This window comes from Pteropus medius, unplaced genomic scaffold (genome assembly GCF_902729225.1).
Source record: "Pteropus medius unplaced genomic scaffold, Ma_sr-lr_union100, whole genome shotgun sequence".
NCBI lineage: Eukaryota > Metazoa > Chordata > Mammalia > Chiroptera > Pteropodidae > Pteropus > Pteropus medius.
The window spans coordinates 10,126,469-10,150,791 of NW_024354503.1; the positions used below are offsets into that span (position 1 = coordinate 10,126,469).

The 24,323-nt window shown below is 36.9% G+C and overlaps 1 protein-coding gene across 1 annotated transcript in view; it reads left to right on the forward strand.

Moving 5' to 3' along the window:
- The window catches only part of TRMT11 (tRNA methyltransferase 11), a 143,630-nt gene extending 133,497 nt beyond the window's left edge, over nt 1-10,133 (forward strand). The window contains exon 13 of the mRNA XM_039854814.1: nt 10,056-10,133. Within this exon, the coding sequence (XP_039710748.1) occupies nt 10,056-10,118 (63 nt within the window). The 3' untranslated portion in view covers nt 10,119-10,133. The remainder of the gene's footprint in view (nt 1-10,055) is intronic.
- The last annotated feature ends 14,190 nt before the right edge of the window (nt 10,134-24,323 follow it).

A 24,323-nucleotide genomic window follows, 5' to 3' on the forward strand; every position in this document is an offset into this window, starting at 1 on the left:
TTAAAGCTATTTATGGAAAACATGTAGAGAAGAAAAGGACAATCGACACAAATATACTTGTCTCCAGTGGGCAAAGAGAATTGTCTTTAATTTGATAATATGTTTGAAAAAAAGAAAAGGTAGCGACTTGGGAAGTCATTGCCCTCACTCTGGATGGCATTAGAGGAGAGATTGCAGATTGTGGTTACTAAATGAAAGGATTACTGAGATGCACAAATCTCAGACTAGAAAAAGACAATAGAATTAAGAGATTACAATGAATAGAGTGGTACTGCTAAGGTTGAATAAGAATAAATATTAACAATGATTTCTCAGGCTAAAGTGTGGAGTGGTGCTGGAGCTGAGTTTGCTTTTTAAATATTCTTTCTAATTTTAGTCCCAAAATCTTTAAATTCAGTATGTTAGTCTAGGGAGAAATAGAGCAGCTGTGTTGATTTGGATACTGTTTCAAAATTCAGTCTTGATTTGTTGCCTTAATGCATGCATTTTTCGCTTTTCCTCAGTTACTGCTGTTACAATCAAATAGTGAAGGGAGGGATAGGAACCATACGTGAAACAGTTGTGGGAGACAGTGTCAGGTCCTTGGGCTGGTTTTCGGAGACCTGGAGTCTAAATCCAGTTCTGACCCAAATAATGGAACTGAATTTCTCAGATCCTCAGATACTTCATCTAAAAACGGAGGAGATGATGCTAGATGATTTTCACAATTCCAGATGTTGCTAAAAATATACGCGCCTCTCAAAGATCTCCAAACGTATTAATTGTAAGCATTACGAATCTACTCAGTTGTTCAATGATATATCTTGGCAATAACAGATGAAAGTTCATGAATGTTTTGCCTTTAAGAAGGCTATAATGTTTATAAGATTTATACAGACCTTATAGGGACAACTAATTTCACTTTAAAAGGGCTAATAACTCTTATTTAAGAAAAATAAAATTTATTTACAGATAAAATGTAAAACACTTAAACATTTCCATAAAGTGTGTTTTAGTCCAAACATTGCTCGTGTGTGGAAACTAATAGGCAAAACTCTTGACATTGAAATAAAGTAAAATGATGTTGTCTGATTTAGTCTTAATCTGAGGTATTTCATTCAGTTCTAAAATTTCTATAAGGGCAGATCAAGGTTTTGATAATGTACTTTCACTTGATACAAGATTAAAATATTCATATTGTAATATAAATTATTATATAAAATATAACTGCAACTAAGAAGATACTTTAAGCCTTTCTTTGAAAAATCCTAGGAAACACTTTTAGTGGCTGTGCTTTCCTTATTTAGCTGGGTTAATCTCTTAGTTGCTAAGGGCAGATTGATTTGTTTATAAACTTGTTAAACCAAATGTGCACACAACCACATCACAGATAATAAAGTGGGAAAAGACCACTCAAATTGTCAGTCGGCATCCGCTCACCACCTCAGTCTTATTAATGTCTAATTTAACTTTTTCAGCAATGTATTCCACATTGCATGTTTTGCACATTGTATTTTTAAATGATGTGCTGACGATGATTGTTAACCATGTGCGTGGGTGTGGCTGTAAAGACCCGATGTGCGACCAGAATTCCTTTTCCAATGACACATCCAGGCTGGGCTACTGTCAGTGAGTCATTTTTGCTGTGTTGACACTGGGGCCCCCATGTGAGGTCTGATGTGTTAGAGATGGCGTGGCAGATGCCAAGCATGTTTATTCCACATTGGTGCCATAAACACTAGGGAGGAGTGTATGCCATGCTTAGATTACTGGCAATTAAATATTTCCCTTGATATCTGCCTCTTTTTTAAAGGCCCCTAATTTTGAAATAAATGAAATCAGATCTTTCCACTACCACTTATCTAATGAGCTTTTACCTAAATAGTGTATTGTTATCTAACACATGGAATCATAAAACTTGTGAGATTTAACATTCCTTTGTGTCATATTTAGTTTTCTTAGCAATTTTTATAGTGGTATTGTTGTTCTGATGGTGTCAGATATCAGTGCAAAAAGGTAGCAAAGCTTGTGTATTTGTGAGTGTGTGCGTGTAGTAGAAGTTTAGAGAAGGCAAAGTGACTTTTGACAGGCGATAGCATTACTCCAAGTATGAAGAAGTTTCGTCTATTGTAGCAGATTGAAATTCACACACCACAGTTTAGGAAGCACAAATGTGATTTTCTTTTCTAGAATCAGTCTCAGAATTACTTTTGAGGTTCTATTCTATATAGAGGAGACCATTTCCCCCAGTCTAATAGCCTCAGTTTGATCCAGTGATTTTTTTCAGCTGGGATTAAATATCTTGGTCACCGTTCATTTCAAAGCTTGCTTGCTTTTCAGTAAAAGCCATCTGGAAAGATTTCTTTCCATTTTCTTCAGTGGCATTTGGGAGCAAGGGAAAAGGTCACCTCCAATCATGGCAGCAGCACCGAGGGTCTTGACTCCGATCTGTTTGCTGTACTAGCCTTGCATTGCCTGTCTGGTCTTAGCACGTTACTTGTTTTTTAAGCATCCTGCTAAAACCTATAATTGTTGCCTGTGTACATTTGACTTTGAAATTTCTGATCAATTTGGCAGGTCTTTTTTGGACTCAAGTTCTGAGCACCTCCCTATTCCCTACTAGAGCCCATGGGGACTTCTGGTTTCTTACTCTACATGTCACTGGAGTGTGTGACCCTCTTGGGGTGGGTCCTTCAACTCACACACAGGCACTTCCCTCAGCTATAAAGACTGTATTTCATCTCGCACTCCTGCCACCATTTTGAATACTGTACCATTCTAAAGGCAGGACTTCTCAGAAAGGTTTGTGATGACCCAGTCTCTGCCCAGGAAAGCAGAGATCAACAATGGCTTCTGAGATGCTTCCAAACATATGTGGGTGCTTCTCTTGTTGACTGACTACTCTCTGTTCCTGAGATTTGACCTCTGGGTGGAGAAGAAGGCAGTAGATCCCTCACATCTGATACCTTGTCCCTCTCTTTCCCTTTTTTGCTATTTCTTCTAGCACAGAAATGGTTTTTCCTTTTTAATTTCTGTGTTCTCAGAATTGACTTTGGGCCATATCCTCTTCTACTCTAGGACATTTAATTATTAATCTGAATCCTTCAGACGTGACTTTTATATGCAAAACGTTCAGCACTGGAAAGTTTTAATAAAGGCCTTTCTTTCTCAAGAAAGCCTGGCTCCTGTCAAATCAAAAGCCTTTGCATTCAGGCAATAGTCTTGCTGTGGATGTAAAATCTTATACTGTAAAACTGTAAGATGATTGATGACTGCTATTCTTGGCTGTGTGTTGCCATTTTCCTGAAGCAATGAACTCCAACAAATTAAGAGAGTGTGGGGAAGATGGGAAAACTACAGGAAAATAGGGATTTAAGGTTTACCAGGGATGAAACTACATTGGCTTAATATCGCAAAAATATTATACCCATTACGTCAACATCATCTCTAAATCAGTAATTTAGTGTGGAGATTTTTTTAGATGGGTTTGATAAAAATAAATTAAATTCACGTTTGGAGTTCTATTAATGAACAATATATTTTGCTAAAACAAAGAGTCATTCTAGTCTTCTTTATCTTGTTTTTACTCAGCCATTTTTTCTTTCTTTTACAATTTAGTCTTTATTTTTGTAGATCGTAAAATGAAATGCAGACACAAACCCCTTCCAAATGAATGTATGTATACCTGGATGAATCCTCTAAAGAATTCTAAGATGAACATCTTTGTAACCATCACTATGTCAAGAAATAGAATGTAGCCAACCACCCATAAACCCACTTTATGTACTCCATCCCAATCTTAATTCCCTCCCTCCTGCCACATGTAGCTATTATCCTGAATTTATAGTAATCACTTCCTTGAATGTGTGTGTGTGTGTGTGTGTGTGTGTGCCTGTGTATGTGTATTTAGTTTTAACATTCAAATGTGCATCCCTAGACACTCTTGTTTAGTCTTGCTCATTATTTAAAATTTGATGTTTTTAAGACTTTTTAAATCTGTTTCCTCTTTCTTTCTCTTTCTTTTCCTAATAATGGTTTTGTTGAAGTCTTGGACTGTTGGACCTATAAAGTGTCTCACAGTATAGATTTTGCTGATTGCACATTCATGGTGCAATTTAGTACATTCCTTTGTCCTCTTGTATTTTCTGCAAATTGGCAGCTGGATTCAGAGGTGATATCACACTCAGGTTTAATCTCTCTGGCAAAACTAGATGTAGTATTTGGGAAGACTATCAGAGGCACATGATGTGTTCTTGTTCATCTCTTTATGATGTTAGTAATTGATGTTCAGTGCCTCAGTCTGTTATATAATACGCTCTTTAGTGTCGTCTTCGTACTATGGATCTTTAAAATATATGCCAGATCCAGAATACTGCAGGTAAACAGGACACAAGCTTTCCCAAATGGTACTATAATTTTTTTAATTTCTAAATATGTTTTACTAACTTTTGTGTTTTGATATAAACCAGGTTGCCAAGGCCACAGCAAGCTTAGAGCAAATGAAAAACTACAATTACAGGGAAGGGACAATTTCTCTAGCTATTTCACCCACCAACTATTGTGAAACTTCCTCCTACAAAAGTCTCTTCCTCTCATCAGTTACTACTGGAAGTCCCCAGGTAATATCTCCTGTATGCTCTGAAAAAAACGGCATTCTCAGCTACCATGGGGTATCTTTCTGTCTCTTGCCTTGTTGCTCATCTGTCTCTGACTCCCCTTGGTAATGCCTTCTTTAAAGTTTCTGGACTCCATGAAACCCCACATAGGTAGCCCCTCATAGCTGCTGCTATAGCACTGATGTGGGTAACATCTCCCATTGATGCCCAAGGGCAGAGTCTGCTAATTGTTACCCCAAATATCCATTTCTCTTCCTCATGGATATACAATTACGTTACTGTTCTCGGTAATTCTTGCAATTGGATGTGGGCATGTAACTAATTTCTAGACAATGCTAGATGTTTAGAAGTGTATGTGCCATTTCTTGGAAAGCTGTTTTGCTTCTTCCACGTCCTCTTTCCTTTTGTGCTGGCTATATGACAGTTGTGATGATGCTCTGGGGCAGAGGCCTGTAAAGTTTTCTGTAAAAAGCAAGAATGTAAATATTTCAGGCTTTGAAGATCATATGGTCTCTGTGGCAACTGCAGATACTCCTCAACTTACAATGGTATTATATCCCAAAAAATCCATAGCAAGTTGAAAATATTGTAAATTGAAAATGTATTTATACTAACCTGCCAACTAACCTACGAAGCATCATAGCTTAGCCTACAGTCTACTTTAAATGTGCTCAAAACACTTAACATTAGTGTATAGTTTGGCAAAATCATCTAACACAAAGCCTATTTTATAATAAAGTGTTGGCTGTATCATGTAATTTATTATGCACATTGCTTTTGTATCATTGTAAAGTCAAAAAAAATCATAAGTTGAACTACTATGAGTCAGGACTGTCTGTACTCAACTCAGCTGTTGTGCAAAAGCAGCCACAGGCAATGGGTAAATACATAAGTGTGGCTGTGTTCCGTTAAACTTTATTTACAGTAAGAGGCAGGGAATGTAGTTGACGGCAGAGCCATAAGATGAAAAGAGCTTGAATACTGAATATGGAGAAAGGCTGGCCATCGACCAGGAATGCCCACCTTCAACTGTCATGTGAGGGAGAAAAACTCTTATTGTATTCGATTCATGCATCAGTTAACGAGGGCTGCCATAACAGAGTATTCAAAACTGGATGGCCTAAAATAATGGAAATGTATTGTGTCACAATTCTGGAGGCTAGAAGTCCAAAATCAAGGTGTCAGCAGGGCTGTGCTTCCTCTGAAACCTGTAGGCAGGAATCCTTCCCTGCCTCTTTCTAGTTTTAGGTCGCGGTCATCAGTCCTTGGTGTTCCTTGGCTTGCAGCTGCAGCGCTCCAATCTCTGCCCCTATTGTCATGTGGCATCCTCCCTTCATGTCTATCTCTGTGTCTCTTCTCTTTACAAGGACAATAATTACATTGTAAGGCCCTGTCCTGCTCCGGTATGACCTTATCTTAATTTACGTCTTAATTACATCTACAAAAACTGTGTTTTCAAATAAGATCACATTCACAGGTACCAAAGGTTAGGACTTCATTATAAATGTTTTGGGACACAGTTCAATTTATAAAAAGCTGTTATATATTTTGGGGGCACTTATTTATTACTGAGGCCTACTGGTCTATGACCATATCAGTGGCATGCTGCACTTTAGTGATTTGGGGAAAATTTATTTTTCACACCTTGTACCTCGCCCAATGTGTCTCAGAATTGTGTGTGTGTGTGTGTGTGTGTGTGTGTGTATGAAACAACAACATATTCACCTAAAAGAAGAGCCATCATCTTTCTAGAGCTCATGTTCCAGGCCATAGAGGGCTGGAAGAAAGCCAGAGATGGTATTAGAGAGGAAAGAAATGACAGCTGTCTCAGCAATAGACAGCTTTGCACCTGAGCATCGTTCTACCTGCTGGTCAAGGGGAGTGCTTTGCTGTTTCTCCTCAATTCCCTTAGCGTAAACTCTTTCCAGAAGGCTCATGAGTCCAACATGCTCTCAGTAGAGCCATTTCCTTTTCTCCCGATCCTTCAGCTACAATCCACATGGACATGACTAGACTTGTTTAATCCTAACCCGAACACAGCAGATACCCTTGCTCTGTGTACTTCTACTGAGAAGTAGTAGGTGTTAAAGATAAATAAGTAAAATGCCACCTTCATTTTCAACCAACAACCTTCTTTTAGGTGAAGGTTTACAGAAGGAACTGATTTACAGGAATATATCAGAAAACTGATTTAGACAATTTTTTTCAAGCAAAATTTTGAAACCACAGTATAAACCAAGGTGAATCAAAAGATAAAAATCCATCTGTGATACACATTGGCAGCTAAGCCTGGCAAACTTATTTTAGTTTTTAAATCATTAATTTACTATTCTGCGGACAGCCTAAATAAAAACAATAATGGGAATCAGTGAATTTTGAGAAGGAAATGTTTTTGTGTTGTGTCTTTGTCTCTGTGTTTAATCATTAATGTTTCTCAAATGTATGCAAGTGATCAGTGCAGAAGTGTGTTTCCTAGTGTTCATGGAGGCCAACCCTCTTTCTCCTTCCTCAGACATGTGTTTCCAGGTAGATTTGCTGATCTCTAATTAGTCAGCTAAGATATTCACTGTAACTTAGGTCTCCAGCCCTGTCTGGAAGAGTTCCAGCTTGGGAGGATCTAAACATATCATTCAGAGGCCTGTGATGTTGGAAAGAAAGGAGGTTTTGGATGATTTTTGTTTTTGTTTAGACTTGGGTCAGTGCCTCCCATTTACAGCTGGAATGTGCACTGGATGGTTTCAGATGTGTTTTAGAAGACCGATGTGGGCCTCATGAAAGTCAGTGACAGTGATTCCTAAGGAGATTCTAGATGCAGGTTACCATGTTAAGAAATGTATGTTTCTTTATCAGTAAATACTGATGCCGAACGAGGCTATGAAAATTCTTCTCCCTGTCAACCTCATCTCTTCTAGACAATGTGCACAGTCAGAACCAGAGCCAGAGTGAGCTCCTCTCCATGACTTCTCCATCAGGCTTTGACTCCTGAAAAAGGGTTTACCCAGGGGATTTCAAGTCAAAATCCAAGAACCGAACTTATTCCCATAACTGACATGAATGACATATCATTAGTGAATGGAAAGCAAATGCTTCCAATGTATAGAGATAGAGGAACAAATGCCAGCTGGGAGGTTAGTTTTTTGCCAGCAGTGTCCTACTGATCACACAGGTCATCATGTGAGAATTGCTGTCTTACCACTTTCCTAGAATGAAAAGATGTAAAAGTACAAATCACTTTTGCTTTATTTTATGGGGGGAGGGGGCGGTTGGGAGGTCTCTTTGTGGTGAATTCATGTATTTCATACCATCATGTCCACCCTTTTACCTTTTGATCTCCTAGTGTAACTTTTCACCTTTAAATAAAATACAAAATCTAAAACAGGATTGCAAACAGTTATTTCAGATCCAAAACAAAACAAAACAAAAAACTAATTATCAACATTTAGAAACAAGGAGATTACACATAAGAATCTGTATTTTTTGCATCTCTTATAATACAGATGCCTATGGCAATACTGGGCTCACATTTCCACATGGTGGAACATAATGGTTTAGACAGTGGTAGATGTCTAAATCTACCTAGGTGGATGGAGCTCTGTTTAGATGGGGGCACACACTCTTGTTAACACAGGTCAGCTTTACTCATTGACATGACCTGCCCTGTCCTTGTAGGCATTTGAATTTGCAATGGCTGATCTATAGGAAAGCAAGCTTCAATAATTTTTATTTTCTTCCTTAAGATGCTGTGTGTTTTTTTGTTGTTGTTGTTGTTGCTGTTTTTAAGTGAAAGGAGCCACAGCCATGGAGTGGAAATTGCCCATGAAAATAGGTGGATAATTGGATTTCCCCAGAGCCACAACCTAAGTACATTTGACAATAACTGGGTTCAGTGTTACCCACATCTGAAAGACTGACTTAATGGCCAGAACTAGGTAGCCAGTATGTATTTAGGTTCTGTAGATACATTTCGAGGGGAGATGTTTTCCAGAGAAGGCCAGCGCTGTTGGTGGTGACTGCCTGGAGCAGTTTGTGAAGCTGAAAGTGTGGCATCAAAGAAGCTTGTATCCCATGCTCTGGTAAAACGTGGTCACCTGGCTAGAGAAGAATGTTCTTGGGTCTTATAATATTACACAGGACAAGAAAAACAAAATGCTTTTGCATTTAGTTAAACCTTGTTCTCTCTGCAAGTCCTCTGCCTAGAGGACATGGTGGCCTCAGAGGGGTTCTTGCTTCTTCTTTCAAGACCATGTCCATTTTTAGGTTCTAGAGGGTAATGGAGAAATTAGAATTTCTGTTATTTTGAAAAAGTAATCAGAAAAAATATAAAAACTATGATAAATTAAATGTAACCTTTTTGGTTTTTAATACTAAGTAAGACAAATATTTTTCTATACGTGAACATGTTTCTGACTCTCTTTAATTCTCCATCTTCCCATGACTGCTATTCTCTTGTGATTCATTTTATAGGGTCTTTTTCCAGTAATCCTTCCATCTCATTAGGTTTTCCTTTCTTTCTTTTTCTCTCTTTTACTCTAGAATCTGTGTTTAATTTTCCAGCTCCCTACTAATATTCTTATTTCTCTTTTGTCAGCCTGGTCTTTTATTTTCTGTCTGTTGTTTCATTTTCTTTCTCTTGGTGCCCTCCTTCATGAACTATTGTACATGGCCTGCTTGTTTCTCCTTTCGGTTTGTTTTATTCTGTTACCATATATTTATGCCTTCTGCTTAAAACAAACGCACACACAAAAAATGAATTCTTTTATTAATTGTAGCTAGCTCCCTAATTTCTTTACACTAACTCCACACTGTAATCAGTTTTTTACACTCTAAATTGGCAAAATCCCATTATAATAGTTTCTCCCAATTTTTAATAGAAAATTGAAAGATATTAATTAATTAATTAATTAATTAATTAATTAATTTAAACAAATGAACGTTCTTTCCATGTGATAGCTGCTATGTGACATCCCTGGACCAGACATCATTATGTAGGTTCTGTTTGGATTTTGTCCCTTTGCTAACTGTTATTACATTAAAGAAGCCACTCTGATCCTGGATCTGTTTCCTCATCTGTTAAAGCTAAGAGGGAAGGACGTCCTTGCTACTCTAGTTCTGAGCCTCAGACTTGCCACATCAGAGTCAACTGAGAACTTATTAGGAATAAACATGCTTAGACCTCACCCCACATTTCCTGACTTGGATTCTTTAGTTTTACAAGATCACCAGGTGACCTGTGTGCTCGATAAAGTTTGAGAAGCACAAATTAGATGGTCTGCAGGGTTTTTTCAGCTTTAACTTTGCTAAAAATAAGTGAAAACTTAATATGTGAAAGTGAAAACTGCCTTGCTCACAGGGCACAGTAAAATCACCCCAGAGTCTTGGATGAAATGCCAATGCGTTGGGGTTTTCTCTCAAATCAGCAAATACAGAAACTCTGGCGAGGGCATTTTTTTCATGTCCCAGGTGATTTTAATGAGCAGACTGAGAACCACTCGGGTCCACTCCTTGAACTTTTACCTCTTCTGATGTTATCACTGCTGCTTTCATCTTGGATGTGAGGTAGGTAATGACTATGAAAAGAGAGGAAATCTAAACTATTTGGTTTTGCCTACTTAAACCCACAAGAATTATTCTGGGGAGGGTCAATGGGTAAGGAGATAATTATTGAAAATGACAATATGCATTTTTATATCATTATAGGAGCAAAAAGCAGGATTTGCTAATTTTTTTCTCAAAACTCACTCAGACTTCTGCTGACAGTGGGAGTGTTTATGGCAAGAAGGAAGTAACTCCTGGGAAATGGGGATGGATATTTCAATGTAATGGTTTTATTTTGTGATAGGTTGGTGCTAGTGTTTACTGGGTGAGTATAATTAGCCACATGCTATGATTGGGTTACCAAACATTAAGTTCCAATTTACTTTTGATTATTTCAGATTGTTGAATTCTAGCTGATTTAAGACAAATTGAAACCAAGAAATTTTTTCTAAAACTTCCAATATAGTATTTCTAGTGTAAAAACTGGTGAATATATAGTCATAAAGCAGTTTGTCAGAAGAGCACAAAGTATGACAATACCATTATGAGGAAATTCTTTTATGTTACAGATTTTCAAGTTGGACCTTGAGAAACTGTATTTTTAAAGATTAACTTTACTTTTTTTTAAGATTAATTTTTTACTCCAGTGCTCAACAAGAAACACCAGCAAATGATTACATTTTTAGTGATCAAATTATTTGATCAAAATAAAAAGAGTATTTTCCTTAAACGTTTTTTCTTAGTACAGCACCTTCTTTTCTCAGTTTTCATGTCCTGAATTATTTCTGTATCAAGTTTAGCTGAGGAGCCAACATTCTGTCATTGTGGAGGATTTCTGAGGTGTTCCATTGAAGAAGAGAGATATTTAGAATAAGATGTCGTTATGGTCTGTTTCTTGAGTGTTACTCCAGGAAGTTATGTGAGCAGAGGAACACCAATTTGGTGGGACATCTGCCTTTCCCATCATAGAGTTGAACCCCAAGCAGGGTCTTTAGTCAAGGTTGGGCCATCATTTCATCAGGTCTGCAGAGAGTCTGATAGTTATGTGATTCTTATTCCACACATTGCTCGAAATCAGGTGAAGACTCAACAAATATTCCCTCACAAGTTTATTCTAGCCCTGGTAAAACTTGTGAAGTAGAAAACTTTCTCTTTAATCGTAGTCTCTCTTGTATTGAAACACTTCTTCCTATTGTTGACATTACTTTGTACCCCTTCTGTCATCTCTTTGTCCTACTCATAAATGCCACCTATGTTGAGAAGTTTTGCAACAGCGTCTTCAAACCACTCTATTACTATTCAATTTTTTTTTTCTGGATAAAGAAATCACTAAACTAATATATTTTTCTTGTTAACAAGATACCTTTCTTTCATATTGTTTGATATATCTCAGCTTTCTTAATTCTTTTGTGAAGGGGAGGAAGCTGAAATGCTTTCCATCAAAAACTTGACTGAGGCATTCCAGTATGACTATTTTATTTAATTTTGGAGAAAAAAATTCCAAACTATTTCCTGAATCTCACCCATCATTTTAAAAGAAAACAAGTCTACATTTCAAAGCTAACTAAAAGTGTTAAGTTTTCCCATACTCTTCAAGCTTTCTAAGACAAAAATATCTTCCCTAGGATTTCATTTATATAGAATGAGGGTGTGTGGTATTGGGGGTATCTGAGTGGTGCGTGGTGCTGAAATATGGGTTAGGCGTGGAAAACAAGCAAATCAGAAAAATTGTTTTCTTCACGTTCTTAGGATATTTTGTATCTTTCTAAGTCTTTGAAAGCATTATGTCAGATAAAGGTATGTTTTGTGATTTAGCTACATAAAAAAAAAATAGCGGGTAACTTTGTCTTACCTGTATGTATGTGTATATATAATATATATAACTTATTATCTATATTACTTAAGAATAACACTGAATTTATACACATTAACTTTATGAGCCTGAAATATTTTTGATTCTGTATTATTGGGACTTTCTAAATTCATATTTATGGCATTTGAGTCAATTAATATGCTAATAGAAAATATAATTAGCTTGAACTAGTGATCTGGACCTACAAACTCCAATGGCATTTAATATAAGTTATTTCTGGTGCTTTTTTTCCCTGAGGCTGCTGCTAAATTGTGGTGTAACCACTTCAGTTAGAACATACTCCAGCCTTATGAAAATTCTCATATCCTCGTTAACACTGTGGAAAATTTAAAGAACAACAAAAGTAGGCTTGGTACCGGTTAGAATGTGATTTCTCCTGAGAGTGTTTGGAATTTGCTGTGGGTTAATGAAAACTTCACTTACTACTCTAGTTCACAAGATTTCTTTCTGGCTGGTGGGATTTTTCCACTATTTCCAGATTGCAGGGGGAAATATAAAGTAATGGACCCAAAGAGTGAAAAGGAAGACTTATTTTTTGTCTAGTTGTCAGATTCAAATATTTGAGTTGCTTGAACTGTTAGCAGAGGAGCTTGTGGAGAGGATAGTCATTTGTTGTGACTCACTCTGTCTCTGAACTAGAGCAAATAAGTTGCCTAACAGGTGTGTCAGGATGAGCTGTCCTATGTTCAGGAGGCTTTTCCACTGAGATAGAAAAGGTAACCTACCTACACTACCTAGTGCTATTTGAAGATATGAAGATATCGGCAATAAAGGCTTCTTGCACATTAATTCCACCTAAATGTTGCAGCTGTAAAGACCCTTCTTCTATTTAGTGTCACTGGTAATGTGCCAGTAGGTATCTGAGAAGACCAAACACTTTTGTTTGTGGATGAATAGATTGGATTGTTTTGCTCTTCACAAGGGCTCTGAAGGGAGAAGACACGAGACAGATATATTTTGCTTGTGGAGTGAGAAGCAGAGTCCAGCACAGGGGATGCAATAAAAAGTTACCAGACCTTGGTAGGTGGTACAGGGAGGGAGACTGGGCAGCTCAGGGCTGCTCTAAGAAACCAATTTTTAGAGAGAGTAATTCTCAATCATTTCTCTGCTCTAATATGCCATAGAAGTATCATGTTCCCTTATCTATAATAGGAACTTCCTATAACACTCCCTATAGAAGTGGTTCTGAGCTGAGGCATAATGGGGTGTCTATCAGATTCTGGGGAAGAGTATAATTTGGAAAAATTATTAGGATCTTGTTTTAGTAAAATTGATAATATTGATGTAATTTTGGGCATCATTCATATAAAGCAGATACTTTTTTTCAAGGTTTAATTTCTTGGTTTTATTAACATTAGGAATGGATAGACTCTGAATTAGTGAGATTGTGGGTCTCCCCCCACCTTTTTTTTTTCACTTAAGCCAGTCTTCAAATTCAGTTTACCCTGCTCTTGGTGGAGAATTCCTCACTGGCTATAGGTAGTATCCTTAGAAAGGATAGTGGTGCCATAACTTATATCTTTTCTAAAGCTGTGCTGCAAAATTGGATTTTGCAATGTGCAAGATGAGGGAAAATGTAGAACAAAGGAGGAAAATGGAAGAGTTGAAAATACTGGGAAGGGAATAAATTTGTGCAGAAGAGAAAAGTTCATAAAATGTGGGCAGAGTCAGAGAAGGCTGGCAAGAGGTGAATTGAATCTGAAAAGTACGTGTTTAGTATGTAGATATATAAGATATCCCATGAGGTCTCACAGAGCCCTTACTACTCTTATGGTTAGCCAGTTACCAACCAGTATTTACTAAGCACCTACTATGTGCCAGGCATTGTTTTGAGTGCTAGAGGTATAGCAGTCAATGAGCTGTTAGAATCTCTGCCTTCAAAGAGCTGACATTCTAGTGAGAGTTCTCTTGTTCTCATTAAATTTGCAATACCTATTTATGGCAAAGAAGTTTAAAAGGGAGATGCTTCATGTAAAATATATGATTATTTTGGCAAAACATCCTTGAGGAGAGATTAGGACAGTGGGAAATAAAACACATTGAGTAACATTCTCTTCATTTCCACCTTTCTGTCAGGTCATAGATATAAATTACAATTCTGGCCCTCGTTCACCCTCACATAGCTCTCTGGCATCCTTTCTCATTCTCTGAACATGAGAGGAATGAGGAGGTTATTTGGAAGGTCATTGGTCTGAGGAGTTGTCCTGCTACAGTTACAGGAGAATCTTGAATTTCATCTGGAGAGACTGCAAGGCAGCAGGAGCAAATACACTGTGAGGAGTCAATTGGTGAGCAGACCTCAGAGATGAGAAGCATATGGAAAGCAAACTCCATGATTTGCTTCTTTAAAAAGCATAGGCCATGGATGGATTTTAAATCCTACTCTAAATAGAAGGCTCGTGTAAATGGCTGTTTTCAGGAAAACCAAAGGAACTCAGAATTCTTCAGTGTGCTAAAGAGATGGTGTGGCCTCAAGCAGGGAAGTGAGGAATTCGTTTTGTCTTCTTTCTCAGATACGCATTCTGGAACCCAGCAGGATTTCTGGCTGTGTATCTGGTCCTTGGTGTGCTGTAGACTAGTGTGATTAGCGTGTCACTGTGAATTCTCTCTGACTCAGGGGACTGTCTGAGGAGAATAGGAGCAAGGACCTACATGGGATTGGGTGGATGGGGGACTATTCCTTCTCAATAGATAAGTCTGAGAAGCTGTGGTTCAGGGTCCTCACTACTCAAATGTGGTCCTGGAGCTTGACATATACAATCTCAGATCCCACCCCAGAATCAGGTTAGACATGCAGTACTGGCCTAGGCAATGCACTTTCCTCTCTCATCTTTCTGCACCTCTCTCTCCCTACTGTCCCCCACCCCCACTGGCTACCCTCAGGAATGGCATTGATAGGGTCCTGAGTGAGGGAGTAGGTTGCAAGCATTCAGTTCTTCTTTATTCAACTAGGACTCCAAGCGCAGAAGAGTGTAAGTCACAGTAAACAAAGGGACAATCTCATCTCAGATGCATTTAGAGTCTTTGCTGGTTGAACCTCAGGAAACCCAGAAAAAGCCCCCAGACATTTTAGGGTGTGAATTATTTTGAATCTGTACTTTGTCACATCTATTTGGCTGCCATGACCTTCAATTTACCAAAATATAGAAACTTCATTATGGCATTCTATCCATATGATGAGGAAAATGCTGATGTTTTTCTCAATCCCAGGCCCCTAAAGCAATACTATCCCCAATTGCACTTTCCTATATAGCACTTTACACAAAAAATAAATCAAAATCTTGATTCCTTGAAAGTTAATATAGATGAAGTTTCCCTTCTTGTAAAATAGAAATAATTTTGAATACTTTTGATTATCACAGATCTCTTGAGTAGACGTCAAAACTCTTCAAAGTTTTATCTAGCCAAAGAGGTTTCCTCCTGGGTCTATATCCCTACCTTGAATGGTCCTGCCCCTTTAGTTCTTTATGGGTGAAAGGTAAAGCCAGCTTTTCAACTTCATGCTATAATTGTGGGGGTTTGAGGGTGGTGATGGTGGGGGAGGGGAACAGTTAGGGAAAAGAAACAGTGAGAGAGCAAGAGCACATTGAGGAATAAGAATTAGAGACGGAGAGTGAAAGTAATGAAGCACTCTTGTGAATGCAGCAGCAGAAGAACAGATAAGTAACTTCTTACAGGACATCGTAGCAAAAGGAGTCTATTATAATGTGCAAGGTTGAGGCAGCTTTCTCAGATTGGCTTCAAATTATTCAATCATAATATTAACATATTACCTTCACTCAGTAGGACACATATATTGAAATGTTCTATATCATTGACTACTTTTCCTGTGTTTATCAACCATTTTGTCTCAAACTCAACCTACGTCTTCTGTCAAGAATAAGGCAGTTTTTAGAAGTAAAGCAAGGTAGAGAAGTATGAGACCTTACTATAAGGAGATCTATTTTGAAGTTAGTGTCCAGGATCTAATCCAGTCTTACACACTTGGCTTTTTTTTTTGAAATGGGTTTAATAAGTTTTGTGTGCATGTAGGGACTTTTTTTTATTCCTAAATTCTTGGCTTCATTGAAAAGTCAGTTGAAGAGCCAAAATACCATAGAGGCTGACCACTTTTGTAGTAGGAGTTAGTTTATCTTGTGGTTGGGACTGAAAGAGAAAAACTTAGAAATGCTCCTCCACCAAATCTGATTTGGCTGATTGCTAGGTTATCTAAATCAATTTGAAAACATTGAATAAGCATTATTTAGACAGTAAAGGCAATAAAATTTTCCTCAATTGTGTCTGCTCTTATATCTGGCTCTCAGGCTGACTGCTATTATGGTTTCTTTCACTCCTTCCTGAGGAGCCTGAGGAGTTAACATAATAGAAAAGGAATTTCACTCAGTTACCATCCAAAAGCATGAACAATGAAGTGTTTTTGGATGGTAACTAGGTGGTAACATCAACTCATATATTTTTATTCAAGTTAATACCTCATAGACTCCTTGTTGTCATATTTTATTCTGGGGAATTTTTAGAACTGAAATTAGCCTAATGACTTAGCAGTGACTTTTATAAGTGTCTCTTGAAGTGAAGTTTGGTACTAAATGCCCTGAAAATGATTTGACTGTAAATATTAATGAGATTTGTACTCACTGTTGTTTCTCAGAAAGATAGCCTCGGCCTCTTTTCTCTTTCCTCTTGTCCTCTCAGAGATTAACTGAGGAAACCTCTTTAAAAGTATTTAGTTTGGGTTAAGAAATAACATTACTAAACAAGTTTCGGCGGGCGGCGTGTAATCACTAAAGGCCAATTTGTTTGGGAAGCAGGAATTAACACCTCTCCTCTTGTGAAAAATAAAATTGGTACAAGACCTTAAGTAACCAGAAATGATGGAATTTAGAGTAAACACTTAAGCAGAAGAGGAGAGGGCTAGAGAGAAAGCAATGCTGAGTTGGCTTGTGCTGCTAGCCCCTGGTTAAGTATCTTTTCCTCTTGACTTGGAGAAGTTAAAATACTAGCACAATTCAATGTAATCTGCCCCCTTCACCTCAAAAGCCAAAGAATTATTAAAGAAAAAGAATCCATTTGGCTCAGCCATTATACATGACTCTAGGGTTCTTGGAAATAAACCACAAATCAGCTCTGGAAACAGAAAACTAATCCAATTGACCACTTGAGGGAGGTGGTGGGTTATCTTATTTAGAGAAAGGAATCCAGTTCTTTTTTTAATAATGTGCAATTTTAAGAACTTTGAAAATCTCCTGTGACCTGTGGATAAAAAGAGGTCACAGGAATCCAGACAATAGCCTTTTCTCCATTTGGATCCATTCTCTAATTTTCCTATTAAAGTAAAGGGAATAAAATAGATTTACTGAACTCTTGTGAGGGTCTGGTTGATGGATCACTTTAAAATGAGAGAAAGAGGCAAAAGTATGGTAGTTTATTTTCACAAATCAGTTTTAGTTTTTTTTTCTATGAAATAAATGAATAAGCAGCCCATTAAAATGGTTGTTACAATTCTTCTTTTTAATTGTTTACTCTATTAAGGTGACAATACTTGACAGTTTGATATATGAACAATGTTCACTTGCCTGACATAAACATAAATTATAGCATGAGTATGTGATGATCCTTCAACCCTCATTCATTCATCCAGGTTAAATGTCAAATTTGGAGAGAAATCAAAATTAAAGTTACATTCACCTAGACTCCAACAGCTGTTTCTTCTTGTTTAATGGTGGTTGAAGAAAAGTTAGCTAAGATGAAGGGTAAAATGGGTCAAGTCCAGCAAAGCCATTGTATTTCATCAGAGACAAGATGGGAAATCAAATCATTAAAGCTAGCCAAGTACTAACACCATTGGTTCACTGATTTCTTTTTTCCTAGGTATCATAAAAAATACTTGAACATGGGTTCATTCCTCTTAGGTTAAATGCAGTATTACGAATCAAAATTCTCAGAGGGATTGGAGGTAAAATGATGATAGAAACAGAAATTTTAATTAATATTTTATTTTTATTAATTTAATGCAGATGTATAGTGTTTAGAGTTAAATAGTAGTATAAAATATATAATGAAAAACAGCAGTTACTTGATTAACCACTTGTTATCCTCAACTCTTGATGCACAAATGAAACCACTTTCAATTTGTTGAGCTATTTCTTTTGTCATATAACTCCAAATGTCTAAATGACATGTTTATATTGTACTTTCTTGTATATGAATAATTAAGCTTTAGATATTTTCTACTGCTTTCATTTATAGGAGAAAAGAATCCAGCCTATCAACTTTCCTCATACCACTTGACATATACTTCCTATTTCTTCATCTCCTAAATATAGTCAAATCATCATTTCTAGTTTAACCTGTGTTTGATGTTAACTTTATTATGACAAAATAAATGCTGTGCATAGCTGAGCTAAGCAGGGTGCTCTGAACTTTCTTTTGAACTTTGTGTTTTTCTAAATAAAAAATTGAACCATTTTTTATTAACTTATTTTTATGTACTTAGTACCGATTCATCTTCCAAATCTTAGAAAGAAGTATACAACCCTTCTCAATTCAGTCAAATGTGGGTGATCCATCAGTTTCATTTTTTGAGTATCCATCCCTTTATCCCCCCAAGCTCTCTGGCTGCCTTCTCAAACCACAGCTTGTTCTCTACGCCTACAGCTAATCTCCTGTCCTAGGTCTTCCTTTTACTATCAAATGGGAGATTCTTTTTATCCCTTTCTCTTTATCCTTTCACCTTTCTCCTCTTTTCTGAATCACACACTTTTCAGGTTTATTCTTCTTCCTTCCCCCGCCACCCCCACCCACCCCCAGAATTCATCCTCCATTTACGTCCTAAGAAAAGCTGAATGGGTGGAAAATTTCTTTTTTTTTTTTCTTCTATCTTTATATTTTATTGAAGCTTGGCTGGGTATGGTATTTTGGATGGAAATTATTTTCCCTCAAATTTTTAAAGATGTTTTATCACTTTCTAGCTTTCATTTTGTTTTCATGAAGTGTAATGTTGTTTTAATTACTAATCCTGAACACAAGATTTACTTTTTCTCTCTGGTAGCTTTTAGGATCTTTGCTTTTTTTCCGATGTTTAGAAATTTCACGTGCGCACACACACACAAATACAAATGTCCTGTTGCTTCTTATTTATTGTGCTGAAGAGTTAATGAGACTTTTCAATCTGGAAACACATGGTTATTTTTTATTTATTTGATAACTTTTCCCTTTATTTTCTCTGTTCTCTCTTTCTAGAACTCCCAGTAGTCAGATATTAGACCTGAATCAAATTATTCAAATTCTTTTTATTCAAGCTATTTCTCAAATCTTTCTCCTTTTGTTTCACTTTCTGGAACACTTCTCTATGTTATCTTCCACCCGTTCTGTGGAATTGTTTTTAACATTTTTTTTTTGTTATATTTTTCAATTTCAAGAGCCTTTTTATGTCCTCAGAATACTCCACATTAAAAAAGAAAACCCACATAGCATTCTTTTTGTTTCTCATAAGATATAACAATACCTTCTTTTGGCACTCTGCAGATATTTATTACAATTTCTCTGACAATTTTGTGGTGGATGTAGAGATACCACCGAGGTCCCCCTTCAAGAAAAGACTTATTTTACCCTACTCCTGGGAGTGCTTGGGGAGAGAATCTTCAGCTGTGAGCTCTTCAAGGATCATCTCAGCTGCAGAGAGCCGCCTCACCGCAAATCATCCCCTCTTTCTGTAATGGGCCACATACAATTAATGTTCCATGTGGGGTATGAATACTTAGCCATCTTGGTCAAACTTGGGACAGCTCTGAAGGGCTGTTCTAGCCCCTGAGACTGAAGCTGAGGCTGTCGTGGTGGCACCCTTGCAGCTTCACATCTCCCCCTGCCTACTTCTACTGTTGGCCCCTTCAAGGACACTCCCTAGTAAACATCCTGCACACTTAACTCCATCATGGAGACTGCCTCCCAGAGAAACAAAGCTACAACTGTTTTTTTCTCCATCAATATATCTGTTTGTCCTAAATTACCTTTATTCTGCTTATTCATTTTAGATTTTCACTTCCATGCTACAGGCTTTCTATCTGATTTTATCTGAAAGCAAAATTGAGTGGAAGCTTAAATATGTGTGGCACACGCTTCCTTACAGTCAACAGGTAGAAAAAGGTGGCAAACCAGCTGTTTCTTTGGTGTCTGTAGGTCCTTTCTCTTGGTCCCAGGCAGTTTCTCCTCCTTTCTCCTGCTTGGAGAGCATAACCTGGCTAGCGGCTTTCTGGATCCTAGTGGAAGAAAGAATTGGCAGTCCATTGTTAATATGAACATTTAAATTGAATACTGTAGATTTTTAGTGTGAAATCTCAGCCTCTATTTCAGCTGTGCCTGGCAAACCTACTGAACATCTCTGTTTCAAACTCTAGAGAATTCTCTTCACTCTTATTTTCTACTCGAGTAATCTCAAAGTATGTGGGATTGAGAATTGACTTGGAACATCTAACTTTTCTTTAAACAAAATTTTACCCAGGTACTTTGTTATCAGCTCTCCTATCATTCAAATATAACTTCTAATACTTGATCCTTTCTAGAGATCTGCAGTAGAAATCATGTTGCTTCTCATGGACCTCCTTCCACCCTATGAAGGCTTAGAGCTTTCTCCTCTCAGCCATCAACTTTTCACCTTCCAACATTTTGTTGATATTGCTCACCTGCTGTAGTCTCTGCTTCCATTCTCTTTGTTTATATGGGTTCAGATCTCTTTTTTTTTCTTTATTGTTGTTTAAGTGGAGCTTGGAAAACAATAGGGTATACACATGGGCTTTGCATGAACTAATTTGAATCTATCAGGATAGTCTTATTATATCAACTCAACCACATGTGACAATGTCAATCCTGTCCTCTTTTTAGAAATACATTCTTGTTGGCTTCCAGGACAACACAGTTGTCTGATTTCTTCTGGCTTTGCTGGCTGTTTCATTCTCATAATATGCTTTTAAATCTCTAATTTCTTTAAAGACAAAATTAGTATTAACAAAAATCAAAATAGAACAGTTCTACTAAATGATATTAACCAGGATAGGTATCCTTAGATGACACAGCTGAAGGACTAAATGCCAGATTTTGTGTATAGCAAAGAATAACTATAAGACAATTCACAAATCAAAATAAAGCACATCTCTTTTCAAAGGTATTCATTTACCATGTAAGTGAAAATGAGTTTAAAATTTCTTTTTTTTCTGAAATATTGTGAAATTCAAACACTTTTAATATGAACACATTTTAATTTACCGAGTTATAATAATTAAGAAAGAAAAACTTTAAAAACACACAAATCAAGATTCACGTTTTTACTATTTCTTTTCAGTTATAGACTACTTCTATGAACTATAGAACTTTGTCAAAAAACATTTTCTATACTAGAAAGGGCAGCAGCTTTCTTATAAACTTTGTAATGAATAAGAATCAATATGCTTGAATCACTACTAAAAATACAAACCTACTTTGTTAAAATAGAATACTATGTAATAAAGTGATTTAAGATATTTTGGAATGAAATAGGAAAAAATGTAACTTTATAAAAAACATCAATGATTATATTTCTTGATCACTGACCCATGAATTTTTTTTCAGAAATATTTTATTTGGTCATTTTAGGTAATCTATATAGATTACCTATTGTGAATATGTAGTAAGTATTTAAAAATATATACAATCACATTTTATGCCTTTCAAATTGAACTTTGTACCAGAGAGCTAGATATTCTATACTAAATACATTTTCCTTAAAATTCAAACCATAGAAATTGTTGTCATTAGCCAAGTAAACCTGATCTTACTTTCACTCATTGGGTGGTTTATCATGTTTACAGCAAGAAAACATTTGGCAAGAACAATTATGTATTAAACTTATACACAAAGTATTTCTTAAAATGTTAGTCCTTAAATTGATTAATTTAGAGAATGTAACAAGTTTAGGTCAGAGCTATAACATACAGAAGCAGGAATGATACACCTGCTTTTAATACAATCATAAAATTCATGAGTAGTTGTCTATTTTTCTTCAACAATTATGTAGGCATGTGGTGATATGGGTCTGAGACAGGTGCCAGTGCTTCAGTCACTTGGTCACACAGTTCTATGGTTTATGAGTCATGGGAATTCCTTGTCTTAATCTGACTGCTAAAGCTCTGTCCTATTGTCTTTTCATGTAACAGAAACATGGCTCAAATGACAAAGCCCAACTAATTACAAAACCCAATTTAACGGTTTAAAGCGCAAAGGGCATTTTCTAAGCAGTAAAATCTTTTGTTTGGCAAATTTTAAACAAATCAAATTTTACTTTATGTTTTATTATTTACGTAATAAGTATTTACAAGAACACAATTTCTCAAGCTTTAAACTGCTCATTGTTCCATAAATAGGACACACATTTAGAAAGATTCTTTTTTAAAGAAATATTTTAGTGATTACCTCTAGCTCAAAACATAAAACTCTTTTAGTGCTTGATGTTACCGGAATTTTGCCCTGGATTATTTTTTGAATCTTCTCTGTAAGGTTAATAATAGAACTGTTCTCATCTTCAATTACTTCTTTGAATTACTACTTTGAACTTAGGTTTTGTGTCTGGGTGAAATTTCCCTCTGGCGTAGTGACTGAGCTAGTAGAAATGTCTCATCTAAATCCTGTATCTTCTTTTTGTTAGAAAGGTTCATAATTCAAAGGCCTAATAGTTTAAGTGCATGTGATGACCTATAGTCCCATTCCTGTCCCTATATGTGAATTCCCCTGACCATTGTCTTGCTAAGTATTATCACCCAATTTCTGTTTGGTTGATTCCAGTGATGGAGAAATTTGTCTAGTGTAGGCATCTTGAGTCATGCTTGGGTCATTATCAGCTATTTTCAACTTAATACAGATTCCTACCTATCAAAGTGCTTTGTAAGTTGGACCATGGAGCAAGAAGACTTATCCTTAAAAGGTTCAGGAATGTAAATTGACCAAGGTGAACTCTGACCTAAAAGAGAAGGGCACCATTGTTTCAGTGGGGTCATGATTGTGGTAGTTAATAGAAAATATCGTCAGCCATGTGGACTCTGGGAGTGGAGAAGGCAGTGTTTCCCAAGACTGGGACTGATGTCAATACCTGTGAGTTGAGAATGTTTGGGATCTAGCCTCTTTTCAGGAGAACTGAGGCAACTGAGACAGCTTACTGAGCCAAAGTTCTCACTACTCTTATTTTCTTTCCTTCACTGATTTCTTTATTTTAATGACTTTTTTTTTTTTTTGTCAATACTTAGAGGTAAGGAATGCAATCTGCTAAGAACATAGCAAGTCATTCTGTCAGACAACAGATAGTCTAAGAGCAAGCTCCTTGGGGTAAGGAGGGAAAGTTAGAAGAAATTAAGGACAATTCCTATTATTCATGAATTTACAAACTAATGAAAATAAGAAAGGAGACAACTCATAAATAAAGCATATAAAACATGAAAGCTTTTATAACTTTATATAATGAAGTGTTACATACTGACACAGACTCTAGAATATACAGGTTCATCAAAGTGGAATGGGTTGAGAAACTTTCTACAAAAGAGAAGCAAAGAATATGATTTTTAAGGACTGGGGGGAAACTTTGCTGGGAAGGAAAAGATTTTCTTTAGAGAGGTAGAAATATCTTTGGATAATCTTCAAATCCCCACAGAGCAGAAGGGTTAAATAAGTTTATTTATGCCCAGTGCCTGGCTGTCTTGATCTTGCTTCCTTCCCTTTTCTTCCACTTCCTAGTTGTCTTTTCCTCAAGAGAATTTAGACTCTCCCTACCTTGTTGAAAGCCACCAGCAATCTCTTGTTCGTGCACTCTTTTTGTCATCTCCTCTTACGCAATCTGTGCTTGAGAAATGTGTGGCTGCTGAAGTCATCCTCCCCCTCCCCCGTCCATAGTATAGCTCCTCTGCTGAGTAAGTGCCTGCTCTTGAGCACCTGCAATGTGGCAAAACCTTTCCTCCTGACTTGAGAGTGAGATGGAGATCACTACCTTCATTCCCGGTGCAGGTAGGCAGACAATTTTAAAAATTCACTCTTATAGGAATCATGTTTAGGACTCTTAGTACTCTGGGGATGTCCTAAGCTGAGAGTGACTTTGTCCAAAAAATGAACTGAATCAATGTCTGTGTCTTTTAACCCTCAGATCACCTTTGTTATTTTGCAATCTCTGCCCAGTCATTAGGTATCAGCCTGGCTGCGTCCACTGAGCGTGCCTTTATATAGACTGTAATTAAAAAGCCAATTTCAAGCCCGTTTTAACTGGAGCCATTGTCCTTCATATAAGTGGGACTACACCTGCCCCCTACAGC